The 26,648-nt window shown below is 38.3% G+C and overlaps 1 protein-coding gene across 1 annotated transcript in view; it reads right to left on the reverse strand.

Moving 5' to 3' along the window:
- ITPR2 (inositol 1,4,5-trisphosphate receptor type 2) overlaps nucleotides 1-26,648 on the reverse strand; it is a 547,001-nt gene that overhangs the window by 217,089 nt on the left and 303,264 nt on the right. The window contains exons 35-37 of the mRNA XM_007446283.1: nucleotides 17,135-17,325; nucleotides 11,718-11,860; nucleotides 6,608-6,716 (exon numbers count right to left, since the gene is read on the reverse strand). Of these exons, the coding sequence (XP_007446345.1) occupies nucleotides 6,608-6,716; nucleotides 11,718-11,860; nucleotides 17,135-17,325 (443 nt within the window). The remainder of the gene's footprint in view (nucleotides 1-6,607; nucleotides 6,717-11,717; nucleotides 11,861-17,134; nucleotides 17,326-26,648) is intronic.

A 26,648-nucleotide genomic window follows, 5' to 3' on the forward strand; every position in this document is an offset into this window, starting at 1 on the left:
TAAAATCTAGTTAACTCAGCTGACAGTAAGTTTTTGAGTTAAAAGATGGAAGATATTTTAAAAATAACTCAAGGCATCATTTCTTAAAGATCTTTATTCCATATCAGTCCACATACCAACTTTCAAAACAAGAAGCCTCTGTGCGCCTGCATTGTTCAACGTGTAAATATCACCTACCCCACCTGGGCATTCATAAAGATCACAGCTCTCAAACAGATGCTATGCTGTTTGCTGAATGCCGCATTTCCACAAGGGGCTATCTACCATATCTATCATCTTATAAAGCATTGCTTAGAACTTTTATATATAATATTCAGGCTACTAGCAACTCAGACCACGATCACAGGGTGGGTCTTGGGGAGCTCGGATATTGATCTGTAGGTCTGTAAAAATAAATCTTAAAAATCTGCACAGCTCTTGCATCTTGTTGTTCCCTAACAGCTCAGTCTAAAATCTTCAAGCCTTTCCTTAGCAGCTCACTGAATAAATGGCTTAGGCTTTCCAGTACTCATGCAAACAAATTTTATCAAGAACAAAAGTAAAGAACTTTTCATTTTATTTAGTTGAGTATCTGAGAAAACAGAAGAGTTGTTATTGTAAAGTCGTATCATCTGTTTGGCTCTAACATGCGAGTTAAGACCTCAGGAGCCAAAATGTTTGGGTGGGATACCAGCTCTCTTCACCTACTAGATGTGTGACCTCAAACTCTATACCTCAGTTTCTTCATCAGTAAAAGAGAGATATAATACTACCTATGACAAAGAATTAAAGATTAAATAATATAGGGCTTCCCTGGTGGCACAGTGGTTGAGAGTCTGCCTGCCGATGCAGGGGACACGGATTCGTGCCCCGGTCCGGGAGGATCCCACATGCCGCGGAGCGGCTGGGCCCGCGAGTCATGGCCGCTGAGCCTGCGCGTCCGGAGCCTGTGCTCCGCAACGGGAGAGGCTACAACAGTGAGAGTCCCGCATACCGCAAAAAATAAAAATAAAAAATAAAAAAGATTAAATAATATAAAGAGGAAGAGTATCTGATTTTCAGGAAGCTCCCAATAAATGCTATAGCAATCATTACTTTATGAACACCAGAGCATAAAACTACACGAGAGTAGAGGTGATTTCTAGATCCCTTTGCAATAATATTCCAAGGATATATGGCTCTTCAAACCTGAACATTTAAAGAATATTGAACTTGACTAAACATCTTTGTCGTCCTGTAGATTACATGCATTGTCAGTGTAACTTACGAGTAGACAGGAATATATTCACAGGGAAAATTATGATTGGCATTCTAAATAGGTCAACTTCTTTGACTGCAATGTAAGAAAAGAGACCGTAAATCACCAGTTCCACAGGCTACCAGTGAATATTTTCAGTACTCATTATCTTTTCCAATTCTACAGTACAGAAACTATGAATTTTATATATTCAGGATCAGATCTTATAGACATCTTTACTATTTATGATTTAAATGTTTCTCCCTTTCTATGAGAGGGAATAGTTTGTAATGCTCTATAAATCTTAATAGAATTATATACTGAAGAGTGTAAGGTGAAGAAAATTGACCAAAAAAAAAAAATCCTGAAAACCAAACCAATCCATTGAACCCAGTCCTTCCTATTTCCTGCTCCACCTTCCACCAGCCCACCTCTATTCAATCCACCCAGCTCCTTCTATCTCCTGACCACCTCAGGTGAACCCTTACTCAGAGCTGGACCTAAAATACCTCAAAGTACACAAACCTAAGGTGTGATGCTATAATTAAGCCACACTGTTGAGCAGCACACACATCCTAACAGGTCTTTCTATTTTGTGGTAGAGAGTCACAGAAATAAAACAACATGGCGCTGAGGATGGAGAACATTAGAAATCATACTGCCTTAAAGCCATTTTAAAAACATTCCTTCTCTTCTCTTTCCCCGCCCACATTTTCCAACGTACATATTTTTTTTAAATGCAAATAAACATGCCTGCTGTTGTTACCTTAAAGGAGCCTGTCAAACAGAACCCATCTCAAAGGAACACTGAGCGTCCAAGGTAGAGTTATACATATCCTTTGTAACTTTTTGCTTTTCTACCAGAATCGCCTAAACAAACAAAACTTTATAAAATTTTTATAAAACTTAGCTAACTTTCCCCCTTCGGGACTTTCAATATACAATTTTCATGTTTTAACCTTCAATAAATATAAGTACTGTAACTTATAACAAACGGTACAGAGGTGATCACTGGATTTCACACAGGCATGCCTAATAGAACATTCAATTTTCATTTACTTATACTATTCTTTGGAATCTTCAAGATATTGCCAGCCACATCTTCTCTCTCATCCTTTTGGTGCAAAGGAACACGAAAGCAAGGGAGAAAATTAAGTAAAATTAATTTAGGAATTGTAATCAAAGGGATTACAAATTGTAAATGTTTTTAAGGTAGACGAAATACCAGATAAAACGTAGTTACATAATGATTTTCCTTAATATATCATACATAGAAGGCTAATAAAATCAGAAAACTCGGTCTCAAAGTCACAAATTGCTTTAAGGACATCTGTTTCAACCATGAAGCAAATTTGCTTCATTGCTCTAATTTTAAATTTGCACCAGCTATACACAGACACACACACACACAACTTCCAGTATCAGAGACCAAATAAACAAAAATGAAAATGGAGATTTTCTTTTAAGGTAAGATTTTAAATTTAAATAAGTGAAGTCTCAAATGTAGTATTTGGATAGCTTGTGTGAAAAACCCTGGTGTGAGTTTTCTGTTTTAATTCTGAGATATCTCTTGGGAATGCTTCGATACATAGACAGAAGAAATCCAGTTGATTAAGCGTTAGACAACCAGGTATTAGGTAATATATGTAACAATGCAATTCAATTCTCTGAATCCCTCCACATTACAAACCTGGAGATAACACTGCCTGCTCTACATACTTCCTAGAACTGTTGAAAGGTAGCAAAATATTTTAAAATACTTTGAAAATAGCAAAGTGCTATACATTCAAAGCATTTTTTGTCATATTCATTCACATGTAAACTGCCCTACATTTTAATCAGCCACAGGTAAGCTCTCCATCTACATTCTACATGCCATTTCTCAGTGTCAGTAAAAGGATCATTGTGATAGACTGGATAATGGCCCTCCCCAAAGACGTCTATGCCCTAACCAACCAGAACCTGAGAATGTTACCTTACACAGCAAGTGAATTTTGCAGATGTGATTCAGTTAAGGATCTTTCGATGGGGAGATTATACTGAATTATCTAGGTGGTTCCTATGTAATCACAAGTGTCCTCATAAGAGGGAGGCAGGAGGGTCAGAGTAAGAGAAGGGGATGTGACAATTGAGTCTGTGTGTGTGTGTGTGTGTGTGTGTGTGAGAGAGAGAGAGAGAGAGCGAGCGGGAGGAGGGGGAGTTGAAGATACTACTGCTGCTGGCTTTGAAGATGGAGGGAGAAGCCATGAGCCAAGGAGCACAGGAGGCCTCTAGAAGCTAAAAAAGGCAAAGAAATGAATTTTCTCCAGAAAGAACGCAATCACACCTTGATTTTAAACTTCAACCTCCAAAGCCGTAAGATAATAAACATGTGGGTTGTAAACCACTAACTTTCTGATAAACAGGAAACTAATGTGATCATGAAAGCACAACCACCTGTTATCCCAGGACTGATATTCACAATTTTTTTCTGAGAATACACAATAAGTTGTAAAATAATAGCTTTGACCAGTTTCTGAATCTGTTTCCCAAGCCCATTCCCCCCAGGCTGGCGAGTCCTTTAGGTCCCCTCCACTGGCACGGATAATGGAACACCAGCTGTGTAAGACGGGCCAACTGACAACATGTAGAGATCGCCCAGGCCTGTCTCTTTCCCAGCATAGGTATTTGAATCATTCTGGATCTAATATGCTTTTTTAAAAAATTTCTTGGGGGGGAAAAAGTCTTCTCCTTCCAGTAGTAGAAATGCTTCTCATTCTAAAACATTTAGAATGAAAAAGTTGTCTAAGATGTAGAATTCTTTCAGCTAAAAAATTTTTTCTTACTCCGTCTTTAGTAAACATGGAAATTAAGAAATGATACGTATAAGTCTCTTTCAGGTTTTTCTTTCTAAGTTAATGACTACACTTCCATATTCTTTAATATTTTCTTAGAGGTTTTCTAAACCTTTATCTATTTTGGGTATTATATTCTGCTATGTTCTGCCTGCCTATGACTTAAAATCTGGACCCCAAAACATGCTGGACAAAATATATTAACCTTTCTTAATAGTGATATACACCATTCATAAAAGTTGGCTGTGATCTAATAAATAAGATTAGGCAGAGAGGAAGGAGTTCCAATTTAAGCTCTGGTTCTGACACTGCCGTGTGACCTTGAGCAAATCACATAACCTCTCTGGTCTCAGTGACATCATCTATAAAACAAGGAACTTGAACGAAAACACCCAGATACAGTGTCTTAAAAGAGAGGTACAAAGTATTTTGCTAATTCTACTGAGAAAGTAGTCACCTCTGGCAAAAACAATTGATAAGTACTCCTCATTAGCTCCTTCACAAAGGTAACACTAGGGATATTGAGGCTTGTTTGGATTTTAACAATCTTGATTCCGGATGTAGCAAGGCTCAGTGCAGGGAAAGCCTGAGGGACAGTGCAGGCACACTGAGTGGCACAGATTTCTAGAGGCTAATGGATGAGGAAGGGTTGGGGGAAGCATAGGGGGCACCATGGAGAGCCTGGAACACCAAGGCAGTGCAGAGCCCCTGAATGTTCCTGAAAGGCTCTCGTGAGCTCTGCAGATTGTGACCGGAGTCCACTAGCATGTGAAATGTACCCCGTGGTGGCCCTTAGCAAGCTGTGCCATTCGTCACCTTCTCCCCAGTGCCCAGGCACAAGAACCGGCACTTAATAGTTGCTCACAGTTTGTGTGAGCTGAGTGAATGAGCCCAAATAGCCTTTCTCGTCTGATCTTTTCCCTGAGGACCGTGTCCTAAGGGTGCCATGCATATTATGCGTGATGGGAATGGTGTCCTTGGAGTTATGAAAACAGCAGCCCTGCCTCCCTTCAGGAGGTATCAGGGAGCTGGGCTATTGGAGTTTTCTAGACAAGAGGAAATGAAAGCCTGAACTAGTGACAGGCCTGGGAATGGAAAGGAGAAACAGTTGCCAGCATGATCTATTTTAGGGTGGTCTGGGAGATTTGCTGAAATACTCTTGACTAGTCAGAGTAAAATTTTACTTGATTTCTTCTCTATTTTCCTTTAGAGAAATTCAATAATAATCTATTATATAAAATTGGAAGGCTTATTATGTACCTCCTGATAAGCACAAGTTACTGTTATCATAAACCTCACTCTTGTGTCAAAAATTCATATGATCCCATTTTTCTACCTTTAGGATCTAGTACGTCAGCCAAAATCAAACAATCTACAGCAATATTTTGAGGAACCAAAGAAAAACAACAAAAAGTCCCAAGGAACTCTATGTACCATTTTTTTAAAGGATACCATATACTCAAACTTCTAAGCCTATTTCTCGAGTCCTATGTCACAGAAACATTTGCTAAAACTGCACTGACCACCTCACCTGTATTTTGATGTTTCTCAAATATAGATTAAATGAACTAACACAAAGCTGAAATCATTTTGATTACTGAAGAAACATCTGATTCAGATGCTGTATTTTAAAGCTATGCCCCTTCTATTAATATCCAAGATTCCACTGTATTTCTTTTCTACAAGAATACTTTTTAAAAAAACCCTACCACTACAATCTTTTTGGAATTAGATAGCATACACATAAATGAATAAATAAAAATAAAATCCTTCCAATTTTAAACACAGCAGATGATCAGTATTTACAGAAACAGACCAAAAAAATTATTAAGGAGCATGGTACAAATTATGTTTGATACCTAGCATAAAAGTAAAGGGTAAAGGTAGCTAGCTAAAAAAACCTACACTAGATATATATTTTATATTTAAGTGTATCACCTTGGGTATTAAACACGCTGCTAGCTATCTCTTAATGAGCAACTGAGCTGTCATTTTTAATAACAGACTGACAATTATTACCTATAAGTTGATATTCCCTGAAAAGTCATCTGTGCAATACTTACATTAATACAGTTAAGAATAGAAACTTACAGTTGCTTTTAAAAAGTATTATTTTCTAATACTTGGCATAATATTATAGAAAATAACAAGAACATATATTTACAATGAAAAATCAGCGTATTCCAAAATGCACAGACCATTTCAATACACAGCAGAAGAACTTTATACCGAATCTTAATAACGCATCTCAGTTGCTCATTGTTAAAAAAATTTACTTGGTCTGTTGATGTTATATGAGAAAAATATACCTAATTAAGATAAAATATGATAAAAAATAAACCAAATACTTGGGCCATTCTAATCTTAGTTCCTTCTCAAATCAAGGCAGACATGAGAGTTGAATAGCATAAAAACTCAAATTATCTAATTCATCTAAGTACACGACACTATTAATACGTAATGCAAGGAATTATATAATAGCCTATTGTAATTCATTCATTATAATATTCTAGAAATTCTATTTTATTTTCAAATACTAAGAAAAAATTTTAAATACCTCTTCCACAAAGCTGTCTTTCTTCTCCAGCATTTCTCGTAAAGTTTGAAGAATTTTAATGCACAATTTTTCTTCTTTCTCCATCAGTTTCTTTGTATGATTGATCAACCTTAAAAGAAAACATTAAACTTTAATAGGACAGTGGTTTCTCTTCAAGCTATATACTAACATCATATGCTAGAGGAAAAAAAATCACACTATTATTTGAGAGTATAAAGCAAACCAGATACATGTTGTTGAAGTTTTAAAATTATACTTCAGCTTATAAGCTTTGTATTATAAAACCTTTGTTTTATAGTCAGTTTATCCCAGTGCACATGAATATCTGCAGTATATTACATTTTATTATATTATGTCATACTATATTATTTTCTACGTACTATATCACATTAACTGTATAGTAGAGTAGCAGTGCACAACTTTGGAACCTTAGCATTAATGGGCTGCTTTCCAGTTTCCATTAATAATAATTGCTATTTTTCACTGCTAGGGCTTGGTAGAAACAGGCAGCTTTTGTGATTAGAATAATTTAAAAAAAAGTTAACATCAACACAGTCTACCCATTTACTATTTTTGCTACAATTTGGGCAAAGACTCTAATTAACTTTACAGTGGTGACAGCTGCACTGGTGCTCTGTCAAGAGAAAAGTTTGCAGATCACAGTTCTATAACTCTCCAAAAATTCAGAATCAAGTAAGACGTTCAGAACCCGAATTTACAACTTAGCACGTATAGCTCATGTTGTTAAAAAGCTGGTTCTCAAAATGACCCTGTGAGATGTGTCCTCCTAGAAAAACAAAACGATGTAGAATATAATGGACTGATCTGATTTCAGTGACGTAACAGGAGTCCTGAGGGCCAGAGCCCTGAGGAAAAGTGAGCTTTCACTAGATAATGTCCAGGAGTGCTTATCAGCTCTCAGGGTGAAGTATGAGGACTTCCCCTGGATTTTCTCCATTCATCCTCACAGCAAGCTAATGTAATAGTTTCTATTATCAGGCTAATTTTGCTCATGAGAAAACAGAGTCCCAAAGAGATAAAGTAACTTGCCTCTGGTTACACAGTTGTTCAGTGGTGGGATCTGGAAATAGACCCCAGGACCATCTGACTTCAGAGCCAAAATTCTGAAGCACCACTTTGTGGAGACAGGACAGTTCACTGATGAAGAGTCCTGACACACACTAGGTTGTACACAGCTGCCTCTTACGTGACACGGTAAGTGCTATAGCAGAGGCAGTGGCAAATGCCATAAACTGGACAAAGAAACAATTATATTCTGTTGGGGGAGCTGCTTAGGGCTGATCAGAGAAGGTTTCGGTGACAAGGTAACACTTAACTATACAGATTTCACCTGGCAGGGAAGAGTGGAGAGAAAAGGCATCCTCGCAAAGGAAATGAACAAAGGGCAGATGCGGAAAGCTGATGGCACGCCCAGGAAATAAGTACTCCAACTGCCAGCTGACACTTAAAGACATGGAAAAGGAGAGTGTAAGAGGTGCAGTCTGAAAAGAAGGATCTGGGAATATCATGCTAAAGAGTCTGGAATTTACGCTGTAGAAAATGGGGAACCACTGTATTAAAGGACTTGTATGACCCTGCCTACCTGTGACAAAGATACATCAGATGGAGGTGGGAACCAAGGGCACAGAAGAGTGAGAACAAGCAAGAGATGAACAGGGCATGTGATGGGGTAAGGATACCAAAAGCAATATTGAAACAAAATAGCCAAGACCTGGCAAACGATGACATACAGGAAGTGGGAGAAGAGAGGGAAGGGAGATCACAGATGCCTGAAATGGGTGAGTTGGGTCAGTAGATGGAATATGATACTTTTAAATGACACCTATTTCACACTGTGAAGGAACAGTGATTTCCTTTTAGACATGTTACATCTGGGAAGGGTGCTATATGTCCATGTGGTCAGGCACAATAATTGTTCTAAAGTTCTCCTGACAAGAAAAAAAAAAACTCTGCCTCTCTAAAACTTCAGCTATTTAGTCTTTTTTTCCCACATGATATAGTCTTTAAAGATATGAAAATCATTTGATGGACACTGTAAATTTCTTTTGATTTTTTTTCTCTCTTAGGCTATTTCCATTTTCTTTAACTTTTCTTTAGATAAAATATTTAAGTCACTAACCATCTGAAAATATGAGTGGGAATGAATGAACACTTGCTCGGGATTTATACAGGTATTCGTCTATCGTATAATGTTTGGTTGAGTTAGATCAGGTGACTTTCAAATACTGTTTTCTATGAACCCCACCATGCAAATACATGTATGTGAGTGTATTTGTAAAACTAACGCAAAAGTTATCTTTATAAGATGCACTCTGATATTCTGCATTCTTTCAATTTTTTAAAGTTAACAGTTGCCTCTTCTCCACAAGTCACATACCACAGTTTGGGAAACACTGAGCTTCTTCCTTCATAAGAGGGGACTGAGTGCTGATATGAATGAACTATAAGCGGCCGCCATAAAAGCTAACACCCACAATGACCTCTCCTCTTCTCTCTTACTCTATGTGAAATCTGGTCCTTTCCTGGGGTTTAGCCCTCGCATTCTCCTGCAGACCCATCTGACTCAACAAGTTCCAGGAATTAAATTCATTTGAGGAAGTCAGGAGGCCCACTTAAGGTCTACAGCAATTAATGAAGCTGGACTCTAATTTTAATAGATATCTTTGCAAATAAAACTCTTGGTTCTTCCCAGAATTAAGGAAGGAGTAAGTAAACAGATATCCCTGGGCCTCTGGCCATACTACAATCACACACATAGAACAGAACAAAACTCTTTTCTCTAACCACTACACTATGTGTGACACCCTCTTCCTCCACCTGGGTGTAGGACCTGTGATATATTCCCATTATCATATCACTCTGCTTCTGTCCTTTGAATTTACCTAATATTGCAACAGATTTGCTTCATCTTCAGCACAGGTCAATATTTTCTTGATATTCTGAGTTACTTTATATTACCTTCTTATAGACCTATATCTTTAAGTTCTAGATGAGTGCTGTCCAACAGAACTTTTGCTGTGATAATTAAAATATCCTGTATCTGTGCTGCCTTAGTTGTTGGCCACTAGCTACATATGGCTATTGCGTACTTAAAATGTGGCAAATGTAACTGAGGAACTAAATATTTTATTTTTATTGTAATTAATTTAAACGTTCATTTAAGTAGCCATGGATAGTTAGTAGCTACTGTATTGACACTCTAATTCTTGACACTCAATCAGCAAACTCTTGTTCTAAAGGGCCAAACAGTAAATATTAATAGTTTAGGCTCTGTAGGCCATGCAGACTAGGCAACTAGTGGGTTCTTGTACAATAGTATGAAAGCAGCCATAGATGACAATATGTAAATAAATGTGTGTGGCTGTGTTTCAACAAAACTTTATTTGCAAAAATGATCAATGACCTGTGAGCCAGAGTTTGCCAATCACTTGTCTAAACTATCAAGTCTCTGGGATATAGCTATAGTATCATATGAATATACTGGAGTTAAAATTCTCAGGCTTATTACCCACTTTTTAACCTATATTCTATACATTGATACCTATTCATGGGAGGTTAAATATATTTGTCAAAGACCCTATTTTTATACTAGGCAATATCTCTACTTAATTTTTTTCCCCAATGGCTTCCACCATCATCATTTTTGCAGACACTCTGGACCTCCTCATTTAAAAATTCTTATTAGAAGTCTGGCCAATGTCCAGACAAACCCATTCTTCCCAGGCCCCTTAAGATACAGTGATCAAAAGCCAAGAATCCGTGATTCTGGCCATAATATAGAAACCCACCTATTCTTCAGCATGACCCCTGCAGTCAGTTCTTTGCACCCCATACCTTGTTTTCTCTCCCCGAATCCCAGCTTTAACCGGTTAAAGAAAGAACATACTTCTTGTGTCTCCACAACCTTCAATTTCTCCCTCAGTATGTCAATAGAGGAGGTTTTGAGACCATTTCAGTTGTATCCTCAACTGCAGAGGAACAGGCTGTGATGGATAATGGTCAAGAGGGTTGGAAGCCTCTTCTGACTCTCCATCCAGATACTCTCCCCAAGGTGACCAAGCACCTCTGACTGGCCATCTTGAGTCTACATGTGATTACTTGAGCAAATCACTCAGCCAAGGGGTCCTCAACATTAAGACCTGTCTTTTCTTTCTGGAGCTACTTACACTTTTTCTCACAACTGCTTTTATTTCCTTAAGAATTGTTCCTTTACCATTAAAATGAAAATATGCTACGATTAACACATCTACTCTAATAGACCTGACAATACCACAAAAGTGCTGAAATATGTAAATGAGAAAGCTGCAGGCGAGGATCATCAAGGCATCATGGGAGCTACTGGGTGGAGACTTAACAGCTCTTCCCCGAAGCACGCCTGGGCCCCAGCTTTCTCATCTCTAAAATGAGGCTCAACCTCGCAGAGCGCTTGTGCAGGTTAGATAACACACACAGGATAACAATGCACATAGGAAGGCCTCAATATATGCTACTACCCTTTCCTTCCTCTCTCTGTTAATGAAAATCAGTGACTTTAAACAGGAATCTTTTAAAAGTTCATACCATACAGTTATAGAAAGGAATCAGAACCAAGATACTCTTTTTGTTTGTTTGTTTTTGTTTTTGCTTTTGATTTTTGCAGTACGCGGGCCTCTCACTGTTGTGGCCTCTCCTGTTGCAGAGCACAGGCTCCGGACGCGCAGGCTCAGCGGCCATGGCTCACGGGCCCAGCCGCTCCGCGGCATGTGGGATCTTCCCGGACCGGGGCACGAACCCGTGTACCCTGCATCGGCAGGCAGACCCTCAACCACTGCGCCACCAGGGAAGCCCCAAGATACTCTTTTATGTGATATTTTGTGCCCAATAATGACATTTCATTTTCAGCAAATATTAATAAATATAAGTTGAACGTCACCAAAACAGAATTTCTGTTGAATCAGACTAATTTTTTGGAGGTATATTTTAGCACGGATTTTAGACCTTTTACATGCTCTGCGAACTGTCATTAGGCATCAGCAGAGTAAAACCCAGGGACGTCAGAGGCCAGCTCAGTGTAGCAGCACCTGCAGCATCTCAGGCTGTACGCACTTACTTGGACATGAAAGCACCGCATCTTATTCTTGCATCGCTCCCCTCAGGAAACAGTAGCTCTGGGCTGTACAGCACATCAACCAACACAGAGAATTCAGCCTGCATCATCGGGCTGAACTGTTGCTCCAAGGACCCTACTACATCCTAAGGAATAAAGCACAAGAGAAACCATGTAAAGACCTAACGCAGATTTCATCCTTTGAAGATAGGACAACCTTAAGAATACTAACCAGGAATGAGATGTGGGAATTTCAGAGAAGAGGCACCCTACTTCCCATGGTACCAAATGTCTGTACTTTAAGTATAGGCTGGTTTTCTGTATGAAAGCTGTTTGAGTCTCCTTTCTCATTTATACTATAAGGGAGGGGTGGGTAGCTATATGATTTCTAAGGATATACAGACAAGATGAAAAGTCAGTAAAGCCACTGTTACAAGCACTGCAGTGTTTAAGATTGCAATAGAGACGATGCAGGTATTCATCAAATTGGGGTATGCTCAGCAAACAGCTAAAAAAGACTTCATATATGTCATTGGTCATCCGGAACTAACCATCTCTTCCAATGGGAAAATTCCTTGACATATTATCTGAACCAGCAGTAGTACTGTACAAGGGTTCAATGGCACTTAATAGTATTTCAAATTATATTTTTTGATAGACACTATTGGTCACCTGCCAACAGCCTTTCCTCATCCTCTTCCTTGCTAACAGAATCTCCATGTAATTTCTCAGTCAGGTAACAACATTCTCAGGGAGATGAGCTCCCTCAGCCTAAAGACAAGATTGATTAGTTTAAGCCAGTCATGGTCATTCCATTTCCCCTGCCAGTAATTGATTAGGAATGATTATGTGACATAGTCCTGGCCAATAAGACATCTGGTGAAGTCTGCTGAGTGTGGGGGAGGACGGGGCAGATTCTTTAGGAACTACCTATGATAGTAGTATCTAAGGTATACTTGATACTATAGTATACTTGAGATAGTAGCTATCTCAAGACAGCTCGAGAATGTGAAAATCCAAAATACGAGGCAGCCCTCTTATGACCTTTGGAGACCAGCCTTAAGCTGAAAGGCAACAGACCAACAGTGTTAAGGCCTGGACCTATCAAGCAACTGAACTAAACACCTCAGGAAGAGCCCCAAATCCAGATTCCTTGCTATGCGAAAGATATATTTTTTATTGTTTAAGCCACTTTTAGCTGAATATTGTGTTAATTATAGCTGAAAGCATCTGACATGTTTCTAAAACGGACTATAAGCAATGATAATTTACTGAACATTCTTTAATGATTAAAGCATCCCCTCTTTGTTTTTAAGATAACTAAGTTAGAAAATAAACCAAAAAAACTCACATAAAGCAATACTTTATTCACCCATACCTGTGGCATATTTTGTTAAGCAGAAGACTGACTGCCAATTGCTTATTGTTACTCTCAGCTATAGCAAGATGCTTTTTTTTTTTTAATTGGTTGCACCAGGTCTTAGTTGCAGCAGGCGGGCTCCTTAGTTGCGGCAGGCGGGCTCCTTAGTTGTGGCATGCGAACTCTTAGTTTCGGCACGCACATGGGATCTAGTTCCCTGACCAGGTATTGAACCCAGGCCCCCTGCATTGGGAGCACAGAGTCTTAACCACTGTGCCACCAGGGAAGTCTCACAACATGTGTTTTTATGTTATTTTCTTCCTGGTAGTCTCTTGATTTCTTATGGCTAGATCTCAGGGGTTAACTTGCTTAACTCTTTCCTCTCTTTGTAGCAAAAGTGATCATTTCTACTTCAATTACTCTAAATAAGCTTTCTGAGAAATTCCTCATGACGGCTAGGAGAGACTACTAGAGAAGAAATCACATAAATGGGAAACTAGATATTATACAAAGGTGGGAAAAGAATATGCTTATCCAATGTGACCATATTTAATAAAACATCACTAACACATACCTATCTTTCAGATTACCTCTCTTCTTCCTTTCATTTACTAAACAAATTGTGCCCAGGCTTCTATGATGTGAATTCTGTCTTTATCTCTTATTTTGATCATGGGCCAACTATGTGATCTCTGATTCATTATTTCTCCACGTGAAAATGCAGGATAATGATACTAGCAATTACATGGGATTAAAAGTAAACACATAAAACAGCCTCTACGATGTCTTGTAATAATCTATAATGGAAAAGAATCTGAAAAAGAATCATCGTTGAACACCTGAAGCTAACACAACATTGTAAATTAACTACACTTCAATTTTTTAAAATGGTTAAAAAAAAAGCAGGCTCTAACACGTATTGACCACTTAGTATTCCTGAATAAATGTTAGTAATTATTGAGTACCAGTTAGCTTCAATCATCACCCTGTTGCCAGACCTAGTGGTTCCTTTTCTGACCTCAAGTCACCCAACCACTGCTAAGCATTTTACACACTTGTCCCTACTCTGTCAAACACTTTCTGTGCTTGGCTTCTGTAATATTGCACTCACCTTATCTTCGACCTATGTCCTGACCACTCCTTTACCAGCTCCTGGTAGCTCCTGGTCCTTTTTCTTCTATATCTACAGTTTCTCGCGAGGAATCTCACGCAATTCCATGGTTTTAATATCATACGAATGCTGAAAATCCCCACATTTATATTTCCTGTGTGGACATCTTTCCAAACCACTTCAGACTCATATAACCAGCAGCCTATTTGATACACTCACAGAGATACTGACACAGACATCCAACACTTAAAATTCTCCATACAGAACGCCTGATTCCAACTCTCCCATTCTTCCCTATCTTAGCAAATGATCCAATCATATCATACCCAGGCTCATCCTTGATTTCTCTTTCCAACATCCCACATCTCATCCATCCATCCACCAAGTCCCACTGGCCCTAGGGGACCAACTATATCCAAAGTTCATCTACTTATCTTCATTGCTACTGCTATCCCCTTAAGCCAAGCCACCAACACCTTTTGCCTGAATTAATACAATAACTACCTAACGAGACTCACTGCTTCCATGTCTGAACCCTACAATCCATTCACCATTCAAAATCCACAGTGTTTTTTAAAAGGTAAACCAAGTCATGCCTATACTCTGCTAAAAATCTCCAATGATTTTCCATCACATTTAGAATAAATCCAAATGCTTTACCATGGAAGTCTCTACATGAATTGGCTCCTTATTTCATAATACTCTCTTCCTTTGCTCACTCCTGCCCCAATGGGCTTCTCTTGGTTCTTCAAACCGACATCCTCGTTCCTGCCTTACCATCTCTGCATTTACTCTTCCCTCCCCATAAAGCTCTCTATCCTCCTACCTTTGAACAGATTATTCCTCTTCATTATTTGGGTCTCAACTCACTGTCTCCTTAACAGAGAGGAGCTCCCTCACTGCAGGATCACTCTCCCAGAGATTCTCCATCATATTGTTATACTGATTTATTTTATTCATAGCAGTTTTAATTCTCTAACATCATATCATTTACTTAATGCATCAGAATGCATTTTCTATGAGGGCACAGACCTCATGGTTCTATCTCCAGTACTTAACACAGTGGCTGGAACGGAGTTTTCATCAAATATATATTTATCCAGTGAATGCCAATGACTGTGCTAAAAGAAGTTTAAAGCACGCCCTCTTTATTTCTCCCCTGAAATATCTACCCCTCTGGCTCTCATGAACCTGACTTCCCTCCTTTCTGACGGTGTCTTTTTTTCCTCATTTATTTGGCCATTCTGCCACTTCTGGCAGCTCACAAAATGTTCCTTGTTTTTCCTATCACTATACTCTCTATTTCAGCAATACCAACCACTATCCTCACTCCAACTATTATCTCCAAATATAGACTTACCTTCCAATACATTCCGCAGCCTATAAACCTAATTCACTGTATGTTCAATGATCACAGCCAACATCCTTTTACTGGATCCTCTCCTTCCCTCTTACAATGAAGAGTCTGTAACATCACCTAGTCTCCAATCATCAGTGCCTCTTAAACACCCCTCATGTCCCCTCTCTGTCTCCATCCAAGAACCCCCAGGTCTGTTCACCCTGCCTTCATTATTGTGTATAACACCTATTTTTTCAGTTCATTGATACCACCACCCGGCTGATATTTTTAGGAATTTCTTATTAATATGCCTTCCTCTAGTCTCTTCCTGATATTTCTATCCCACAAACCCATAACTGCTTACTCACTTATAATGACATTTTCCTCAAAACATTTAATGACTTATAACCTTCAAGTTTTCAGACTGAGTCTAACTTGTTTTTTGGGGTTTTTTTTCCCCTTCGGCTTTGCCACGTGGCATGCAGGACCTTAGTTCCCCGACCAGGAATCAAACCTGTGCCCCTGTGGCCTCTGCAGTGGAAGCACGGAATCTTAACCACTGGACCACCAGGGAAGTCCCTAACTTGTCTTTATAATCACGTATAATGCTCATCTATCAAAACTCTGAACCTTCACCGTTTAATCTACTCATTACCTCTTACAATATTTATTCCAGTTCATGTCTTGATCATTCTTCACGCCAAGAACTTTCCTCAAGCCATACCCCGGATCATCCCATGAAATCTTCCACTAATTATGTGAGAGGGAAGATATCTGTTATGGGCTGAACTGTGTCCCTCTCAAAACTCATATGATAAAGCCCTAACCCTGGTACTTCAATGTGACTATATTTGGAGTTAGGGCCTTTAAAGGTGTAATTCAGTTAAAATGAATTCATATGAATGGCCTCTAGTCCAAAATGCCCGGTGTCCTTATAAGAAGAGATTAGGGCACAGATGTGTATGTGCACAGAGGAAAGACCATATGAGGACACAGTGACAAGTAGGCCATCCGCAAGCCAAGGAGAGAGGCCTCAGAAGAAAACAACCTGCTAACACCTTGATCTTGAATTTCTAGCTCCAGAACTGTGAGAAAATAAATTTCTGTTGGTTAAACCACCCAGTCTGTGGTATTTTGTGATGGCAGTCCAAGCAGACTAATACAATGTCTCTCTTTACTCAGTGTCCCAGAATGTCCAGGCCAAAAACAGGAGTGGGATACTATGCAAATAATTTGGGAGTAAAGGTGCTCACACCATTCTCACCAAAGGAGTATAAAAGGATACTTAGAGATGAATTGAAGCAAGGTTGTGAATCTTTATTACGTGAGTCTTTACAGTAAATTATTTTACCTAACGTATTGAAGTTATTAAGACCCATTACTCTACTATCAGAGCACATTAAATAATACATACTCACCAAAAACAGCTCACCACAACTTCTAGCTAGAAGCTATGCTTTGTAAAAGGGTGGTGTTCGTAGGACATTGTAAAGTAAAGCCTGGTCCCCAACTAGAATTTGATATTTTTAACCATATTTTAGTTATGTGACTACATATATTAAAAATTATAATTTAGAAAATATTAATGCCATTTCATGCTCTTATTGTACCTGTAACTTTTCAATAATATTTCTATAATCCCAAGAAGGCCCTCCAAGAGCTTCCTTAAAGCGTGGTCCAGAACGAGCTGATAGTCTCCAACCCATGGCCGCTCTCTGCACCATATTGGAATGACTCTTCATAAAAAGAGTATTAACTTGGCCGTCCAAATCCACTGGAATGGCAATTCCACGATTCTTTGCTGAAAAAGAAAGATTTAAAATATTTTCCTCTTTATTTGACTAAAGCTACTTGCATGCTATCAAAATAATTTTATAAAGATAGAACAAATAAAAAAGAAAAAAATAAATAAATTCTGGGATGTAATGTAAAGCATATAGTTAGCCATAGTGTATTATATATTTGAAAGTTACTAAGAGAATAGATCTTAAATGTTCTCATCACAGGAAAAAAATTGTAACTATGTGAGATGGTGATTGTTAACTAAATTTATTGTAGTAATCATTTCACAATATATACATATATCAATGACAATATTATATGTCAATTATATCTCAATAAAATTGGGGGAAAAAAGAAAATGTCAAACCTTCAAATTCTGTCAAATTATTTTATAAAACTGCAAAAGTTTTAAACTTGAAAGTATCTCAATTCTTAAGACCAATTATTAAAGTGGGCTCATTAAACATTCAAGAATTTATGTGATTTCTTGATGGTTAATGTTTGAAGTGCACTTTACACAGCACCAATATGGCAAAACACTGTATACCAACCACGTAAATTTGTACCTTCCAAGATGCAAAGGAAAATTAAAAAGCAGCCAGAAGACACATGATAAAATCCTGCCAGTCCATTTATTACTATAATTCACGTGTATGTGTTTGTGCACAAACATGCACAAATGCACCAAACTGCATGTGGTAAAACATCTGAGAGAAGAAATAAAAAATTGACAAGTATAAAAAAATCTGCATTGGAAGACAGTACACAGTACATGTCCTTCTTTCTTCCCAAGATCCACTGAAATTTATATTTTAATACACTTATATCACACTACTGAAAAACAAGAGTGCTTGCCGTAAGGAAAACAGAAATGTTGAGGCATTTCTGCAAGCAGAATGAAGATGGGATTTGTCCATCAGAGAAAGAAGAAAGAAGAAATTGCTCTACAAGACATTAGAATTAGAACAGGCCTTCCTAGGTTCCCAGACACACACAAAGTGGTCACGGGGGATGGGAAAGTCATCTGGCAACTCAAGAAGGAATAGCATCTGAATATCTGGGAAGTGAAGGCCTTCATCCCTCTGACTAGCATAAACAGAGCAGCTGGCAGCAGAGGGTTTTACCCAGAGGATAAAGTTAAAGACATGCAGAAATGTTCTCTCAACAAACACGAATACCTGCCTGGAGAGAATGCCAAATGAAGGGGCTAAGAATTGACAGAGAAGCAGAACAGAGCTTGAAGAAACTGCAAAGTCCTCATCAAATAAGCAGTAGCACAGCGGGAAGAGAGAAGGCAGCTCAAAGAAGAAGAGAAAATATACAAAAGATCCCAAGCCCTGACGAGAGCCCTCCTTATTTTAACCTTTGTTAGTATTCCCAGCTTGCCTTCCGTTTCACACACACACACACACACACACACACACACACACACACACACACACTCCAAGAAAGCCTGTGTATCATTTATGCAGCCCCTCACCCAGAACTCAGGGTAAGCCCTGTCATTTACATGAGAAAGCTAGTAGAGAAACAGAGCCTCAAAACTGCAGTGGAAGCCCACGCCAGTCATCATAGATCTTTATGACACACTGCCAAGGATCACAGGGAAAACCAAGAACATTAAGAATAACTGGCCCCAGTGAAAACAAATGACTTAGGGAAGCGCAAAAAATATTTAAATAATTCTAATTATTGTCCTCAGAAAATGTGAGCATATAGTGCCTCCAAAACATTAGGGGAAAAAAAAAAAAAGAAATCTTGGAAATTAAAATATGATTGCTCAAATAAACATTTCAAAATTGGCTGTAAAAGAAAAAAATAGGAATAAGGACCAAGCTGATAATCTGGGAAAGTTAAGGAATCTTGTAGAGCATAAAAGAGTCAAAGGGGGGACTTGCCTGGTGGTGCAGTGGTAAAGAGTCCGCCTGCAAATGCAGGGGACTGGGGTTCGAGCCCTGGTCTGGGAGGATCCCACATGCCACAGAGCAACTAAGTCCGCGTGCCACAGCTGATGGGCCTGTGCTCCAGAGCCGGTGAGCCACAACTACTGAGCCCGCGCCACAACTACTGAAGTCCGCGTGCCTAGAGCCCACGCTCCGCAACAAAGAGAAGCCACCGCAATGAGAAGCCCGCGCACAGCAATGAAGAGAAGATCCCACTCGCTGCAACTAGAGAAAGCCCATGCGCAGCAATGAGGACCCAACGCAGCCCCAAAATTAATTAATTAATTAATTTTAAAGAGTCAAAGGGAAAATAAAACAGAGAATATGAAATAGGGAGGGTCATCCAGGAAGTCAAATAACTAATAAATGTTAGCTCTAGAAAAAATATCAGAGACAATGAAAAGGAAGAAATGATTAAGAAAATATAGAGGACAATTAGTCACCTTGAGCTAAAGAAAGATGTTAAGTCCTTAAACTGAGAAGGCCTACTGTGTGTGTTTAATAGGATTAAATAAGCATATTGGCCATATTCTAGTAAACATCTATAATGTTATTATGGATTGAATTATGCCTCCCAAAAATATATGTTGAAGTCCTAATCCCAAGGAAAACAACAACAGTGGGCAGTACTATTTCTGCTGGTGAAAATTCTCTGAAGCTCAGAGATACTTAAAAACTTCTCTGAAAACAGATAATTTTAGCTACCAACACAAAAAGTTCCCAATTTAAACAAGGGCTCAAGCTGAAGTGTTAAGGAAATAATAACAGCTCTAAGGCAGCCCTAACGATCAACTGCACCACTGCCCAAATTTCCGTAGTGAATGTTTTCCTAATATTCATTATGAATTTCCCTTTCCAAAGCATACAATGTCTCTGTTCCTGTCCATCACACACAGCGAAGCAACTGCACTCCTGTCCCATCTGAAGGACCGACAGCCTTGAAAAGGCCAGGCTGCACATATTTTTATAAATACTTAATCCTGCACCATGATCAAATCCCAGCAAGACTTTCATCCTTTTATGGCTGTTTCGCTTATAAACTGGGTTTGCTCTAAACATTCAAAAGTCAAACAGAAGACAATACTTCTTACATGTTATTTTTTAAGCAACAGAAAATAACGAAAATTGTAAAACTGAAAGTCGCTCAAAACTTATTACAACAAAGTTTCCGCTCATGTTTAAACAAAGTTGGGGGGGTGGACTTACCTCCCCTTTAGGAACCAGGTACGTTAGATACAACTAACCATCAAGTGAGCATTTGTTGCTATGAACATCACTTACACAAAGACGTGCTCAAGGAGTATTCTTCTAATGATATCAGTGGGAATGGAATCCAATGGTAGCACCTCTGTTATTCCTAGCAGTGCAGCCCTCCTATCAGTGTGGTCAGGGAAGTCTCACCCCTGCACCCCTACCTCATGCATCTATGAGCTGCTGCCACTATTCCACTACGGCCAGCAGCAGGGACAAGCCAGAATGAGAAGACTCCACCATCCCAAACTTTATTGAAAGGGTTTTTTTGGTCTCCCAAACTGTACCACTCTAGGTGGTATTTTCTAGTCTCTTGTCTTAGCACAGATTTAACGATATAAATTAACTGGCTAAAGTAAACCCTACTTTCTCATGTCCAAAGGTAAACTCTAGTCAAAGGCTAAATCACAATTTCTAGCCAATAAAAGAAAATTAACTATGCAACTGGGGAAAGGATTTGAGTTAAAATAAGTCAGCTGTGTAGATAATGACGAAACTTTTTCAAGCAATTGTAAAAATATTAATACCATTAAAGACATAGCCTGAAATAGATTCTCTGTACTGTCAAAATATTATAAAGATTAATTTGAAAGCAAAGTTGACAGTGTTGGGCTTCCCTGGTGGCACAGTGGTTGAGAATCTGCCTGCTAATGCAGGGGACACGGGTTCGAGCCCTGGTCTGGGAGGATCCCACATGCCATGGAGCAACTAGACCCGTGAGCCACAACTACTGAGCCTGCACGTCTGGAACCTGTGCTCCACAGCAAGAGAGGCCGTGATAGTGAGAGGCCCGTGCACCGCGATGAATAGTGGCCCCCGCTTGCCACAACTAGAGAAAGCCCTCGCACAGAAACGAAGACCCAACACAGCTAAAAATAAAAAATTAAATAAAAAAATTAAAAAGTTGACAGCGCTAATTTAGCTTTCTATATATTGTTTAAAAATTAAAGCAGAAGATTGTGACTAGGAAAAGAAAGGAATTAATTCATGATCTCACTTACAAGACCATTAATAACTAGAATAATATTTTTCAAATGCAACCAAAAATTTGATTCAAACTTAGCTTCCTTTTATTTAGCTAGAAAAAATTCTGATATAAATAGTATATTGCAATGTGAACTTGGACGAATTCTTGGGGTTAATGGTTATCCCACCTCCCCACCCCCAATAAGGAAAAACTAATGAATTTACCAATAGTCAGTTATTCTCAGGGCACGTAGCATTAACTCCAACTTCTGTGTTTTAGTGGTCACATTAAAGTTCAAGATGTTTAAAAAATAAATGTTCCTGTTTCACTCCTAAGTTGGACTGAAGCTAAGATACTATCTTGTTAAGGGTATTTTGCCAGAGAATAAGCATATGGAGTTCTTTAAAAACTAATAAAAGAGAGGATGGGTTGTTATTAATGCAGTCACCTTTTATAGAGCTCTGCGCAGCGATAGTTCTCTAAAATGCGCTATCTTTATTCACAGGTATTGTGATTACTGGGCTAACCAACTAATTAGGCTTACAAATCCTGAAAATTCTCTAGATAAGACAAGACTTTGCAGTGATTTTAAGATGTAATTGAAATCGATTTCTAATTATTATTCATTAAGTCTTGCATATAGTGTGAAATTTTAAAATCAGACAAAATTACTGGTGGTAACTGCCAGACCAAAAATCTCTGAGAACACACATACTGCAGTGGTAAGTGCCATGGAAAAAAATGCTTAGATAGATAAACTGACAGGTAGGGGGAAAAGGCAACAGAAAGTGTGAGCAGTAATTATAACGCTTCATTTATTGTCAGGCACTCCTGTACAGGTCCCCAAGAGCAAGGACAGCTGGTGCACAAGGAAGGTATAATGGGGTGGGCAGAGAGTAGTACCTTTTCTGAATCATGTCAAAATATCCAGGATAAATCTGTACTGAAACACTAGTGTTCTTAAATACAAAGAACACTAAAAACACAAAATGTACCTTTCTTGTTTGGTACTCAAACTATACTTAATTAACCCCTAAATTGAATAAATAAAATAATTGTATTACAAGTGTTAAACAGGATGTGGAGAAAAGGGAATCCTTTTGCACTGTTGGTGGGTATATAAATCGGTGCAGCCACTATGAAAAACAGTATGGAGGTTTCTTAAAAATTAAAAATAGAGCTACCATATAATCCACTTATTCCACTTCTGGGTATTTATCCAAAGAAAACGAAGGCACTAACCCCAAAAGATATATACACCCCCATGTTCAGTGCAGCATTATTTACAATAGCCAAGATATGGAAACAACCTAAGTGTTCATTAATTGATGAATGGATAAAGAAGATATGTTTTATATATACATAAAACATATATACACACATACAATGGAATACTACTCAGCCATAAAAAAGAAGGAAATCTTGCCATCTGGAACAACATGGATGGATCTTGAGGTTATTATGCTAAATGAAATAAATCAGACAGAGAAAGACAAATACCACATGATTTCACTTATACATGGAATCTAAAAATCGAAACAAATGAACAAACAAATCAAAACAAAACTCATGGATACAGAGAACAGATCAGTGGTTATCAGAGGAGAAGGGGGTTAGGAGGTGGATGAAAAGAGTGAAGGGGGTCGACTGCATGGTGACGGATAGAAACTATACTTATTGTGATGATCACTTTGTAGTGTACACAAATATCAAATTATTATGTTGCATACTTGAAACTAATATATTGTTCTATATCAATTTTACCTCAATTAAAAGAAAAGAATATATAATGTTATGGTTGTGCAAGAACTAGTACTGGCACACGTGACTAGTCATCTGGAAAAAATTAAGTTAATTCCATATCTTATACCTTACAACTAAATATATTCCAGATAACTCAAAATTGTAAACAGTCACACCAAAAACACAAACAGACAGAGAAACTAAAAACATGAAAATTCTCAATGGGAATTAAGAAACAGCATCTTATACTGATCAAGGCCATTCTGAAGATGAAAGAAAACCTAAAATGCCTAAAGGACAATACATTTCTGGGCTTCCCTGGTGGTGCAGTGGTTAAGAATCCGCCTGCCAATGCAGGGGACACGGGTTTGAGCCCTGGTTCGGGAAGATCCCACATGCCGTGGAGCAACTAAGCCCGTGCGCCACAACTACTGAGCCTCTGCTCTACAGCGCGCAAGCCACAACTACTGAGCCCCCGTGTTACAACTACTGAAGCCCATGCGCCCTAGAGCCCGCGCTCCAAAACAAGAGAAGCCACTGCAATGAGAAGCCCATGCACCACAACGAAGAGTAGACCCTGCTCGCCGCAACTAGAGAAAGCCAGCGTGCAGCAACCCAATGCAGCCAAAAATAAATGAATAAATGTTTATAAAAAAAGAAGAAAAGAAATTCCTGCATGCCAAAAAAAACTGAAATGACAAATGAAAAACTGAGAAAAAATATTGGCTACTTATAGGCAAAGAGCTCATTTTCTTAAGAAATAAAGGGCTATCGAAACTATTGAGAAAAACAAAGCCTTCAGGAAAAGTGAGCAAAACATAAAAAGTGACAGTTCACAGAAAATACCAATGAATCAATCATATGGAAAGGTTTTGTTTTCCCTCACTCATAAGAAGAGAAACACACATTAAAACGATAACAATACGTTTATTTATAAGATTTGCAAATATGTAAGAATTTGATAACATAGCACATTATCAAGGAGAAAAGATACTCTCCTACATTGCTTGTGGCATATAAATTGAACAGCCTCTACAGAGGGCAGTATCTGTCAAAATTAGAATACCCAGAAATTCTACCTTTAGGTGTTTACCTTATTCTTCCTCGTGAGCAAAATGACTGGAAACAACATAAATAACCAACAATGGGGTTAAATAAATTAGAATATAGGCACACAATAGGATATTATGCAGCCAATGACAAGAATAGGATATTCACTCATTTCTTTGTATTCACCCAGGTATTTTGTTCACACAATAAATATTCACTGAGTACCCACCATGCTCTAGGCACAGTGTCAGGCTCTAGAAATTTGTAACAGATAAGGAACTTAGTTTTATTCTTCTTTGTGATTTCTATACATGTTACATCTACCCCTAATGTACTAGAAATTCATTGAGGGCAGGAAATATGGTTTGACAGACTGCATTTCCCTAACAACTAGAATAATGCCTTTCAGATAATGATGGTTCATTATAAATAGTTCAATTAATAAATAAGTGAAAACCTTTATAAGATTTTGCCCTATCTTCTGACTCATTCATATTTAATTTTTTTAAAGTAATAATGGAGGGACTTCCCTGGTGGTCCAGTGGTTAAAACTGTGCGCTTCCACTACAGGGGGCACGGGTTCGATCCCTGGTCGGAGAACTAAGATCCCACGTGCCACGCAGCGCAGCCATAAATTAATTAATTAGTTAATTAATAATGGAGTTTTTATATTTCCATTATTACTTTAAAACCATAACTACAGGGATGTATTATGTCAAGCTCTTTATACAATCAGCCATAACATCTAGATAGGTGAAAATAGACATGTTTGTTTTAATAGAGATTGAATTACTCTTCTCAAAGAATTAATGATTTATACACGTTCGAATTTGGGGGGGAAACAATTGGCTTGAAGACTGATGTTCATTATTCAAACCATTTGTAAAAGATATTTTACAGAATTTCCATGTGGAAAAAATGATGTTTCCAACAAAGTACCCAATATTAATCCCCCTAAATCATTTGAAGATTATGAAACACATGGAACAAAACTCTTTTTTAAGTGAAGTAACATGGGAGTAATCCTTGGATGCTTCTTCTCGAAGTACTTCTAACACGTGCTACTGTATTTTATATAAATGAATAAACTGAGGAACAGTAACTGACCAAGGGCATTAACATCTTGATCAATATTTTGTACCTTAAAGGTATAAAACAATGTTTATTTAAACCTATTTGTGATAGTAGAGCATCACAAATGCCTGCTAACATGTCAGTCTAGAAGGGGTTCACACCTGCCTGTGTGACCTAGCAAGCTGTCTAACCTTGCTAACTTCATGTTTGCATCTGTAAAATGGGACTAAGAATTATGTCCACATCATAGAGTTTACCACAATGTCTATCACTAATAAATGCTCTCTACTCCCAGCCAGGTAAGTGCTAATTTAGTAAATACTTTTGCTGTTTTAACTACCTTTTGTGTCCAATGTACAAATATGGAAGAGAGTGAAATACTTTTGATGATAGATGAGTTGAACCAATGTACTTGAGCACTTTACAAACTGAAAACTGTTATATAAATGTAACTATAATAGATAATATAATAGCTATTTCCATGTATAGGAATATGTTTACCAATTTGTAAATGCACTGAAAATTTGCTTTATAAAAACGAAGTATTCTCCTGACTTGTAATATTTTTCTTAAATATGTATATTCTTTGTTTTATAACTATAAATTCTTACATATTGGAATCATAATAATGCCCCTTTGTATTCTTAAAGAGTTTCTGAAACATGAAAATGACCTTGCACCTGAGTTATAAAACTTCAGACAGCTCCCTACCAGCAAGCCAGACTGCCATAGTTCTAGTTTATATGTCAGGGCTTCCCAAAATATGACTTCTGGGACAACCTGGTAGAGCATAACTTCACACTCAGAGGAACCTGGATTTCAAATCCAACTCAACTACTTGTTAATCGGGCAAGTTATTTAACCTTTCTATTCCTAAATTTCACTATCTGCGAAATATCTAGCTCATGAATTATTGTCAGTCAACAACATTCATAAACCGGCTTCATCAGAACCAGACACTTTTAGGCAGTAGTAATCAGTGAATAAAGCAAAGTCCCTGCTTTCCTAGTTTATGCTCTAATGGGAGAAGCTGACAACAAGGAAGCAAGCAAACAAACAAACAAGGTGCTTTCAAATAGTGATAAGTGCTAAGACAGTAAGATAGGATGGGGGGAGCTGGAACACTTCATTGAGCACTGAACTTTTGAACATGTGGCCATCTGGGAGATAAGGATCCAAATAGTGGGAACAGCACACGCAAATGCCCTACGATGAGAAAAAGGCTTGTAGATGAGAGACAGAATGAAGGCCAGTGTGGGTGAAGTGAGGGTAGGGAAATGGGGGAAAGTAGTAGTAGATGAAGCTGAGATGATG

Source organism: Lipotes vexillifer, unplaced genomic scaffold (genome assembly GCF_000442215.2).
Source record: "Lipotes vexillifer unplaced genomic scaffold, Lipotes_vexillifer_v1.1 scaffold477, whole genome shotgun sequence".
Classification (NCBI taxonomy): Eukaryota; Metazoa; Chordata; class Mammalia; order Artiodactyla; family Lipotidae; genus Lipotes; species Lipotes vexillifer.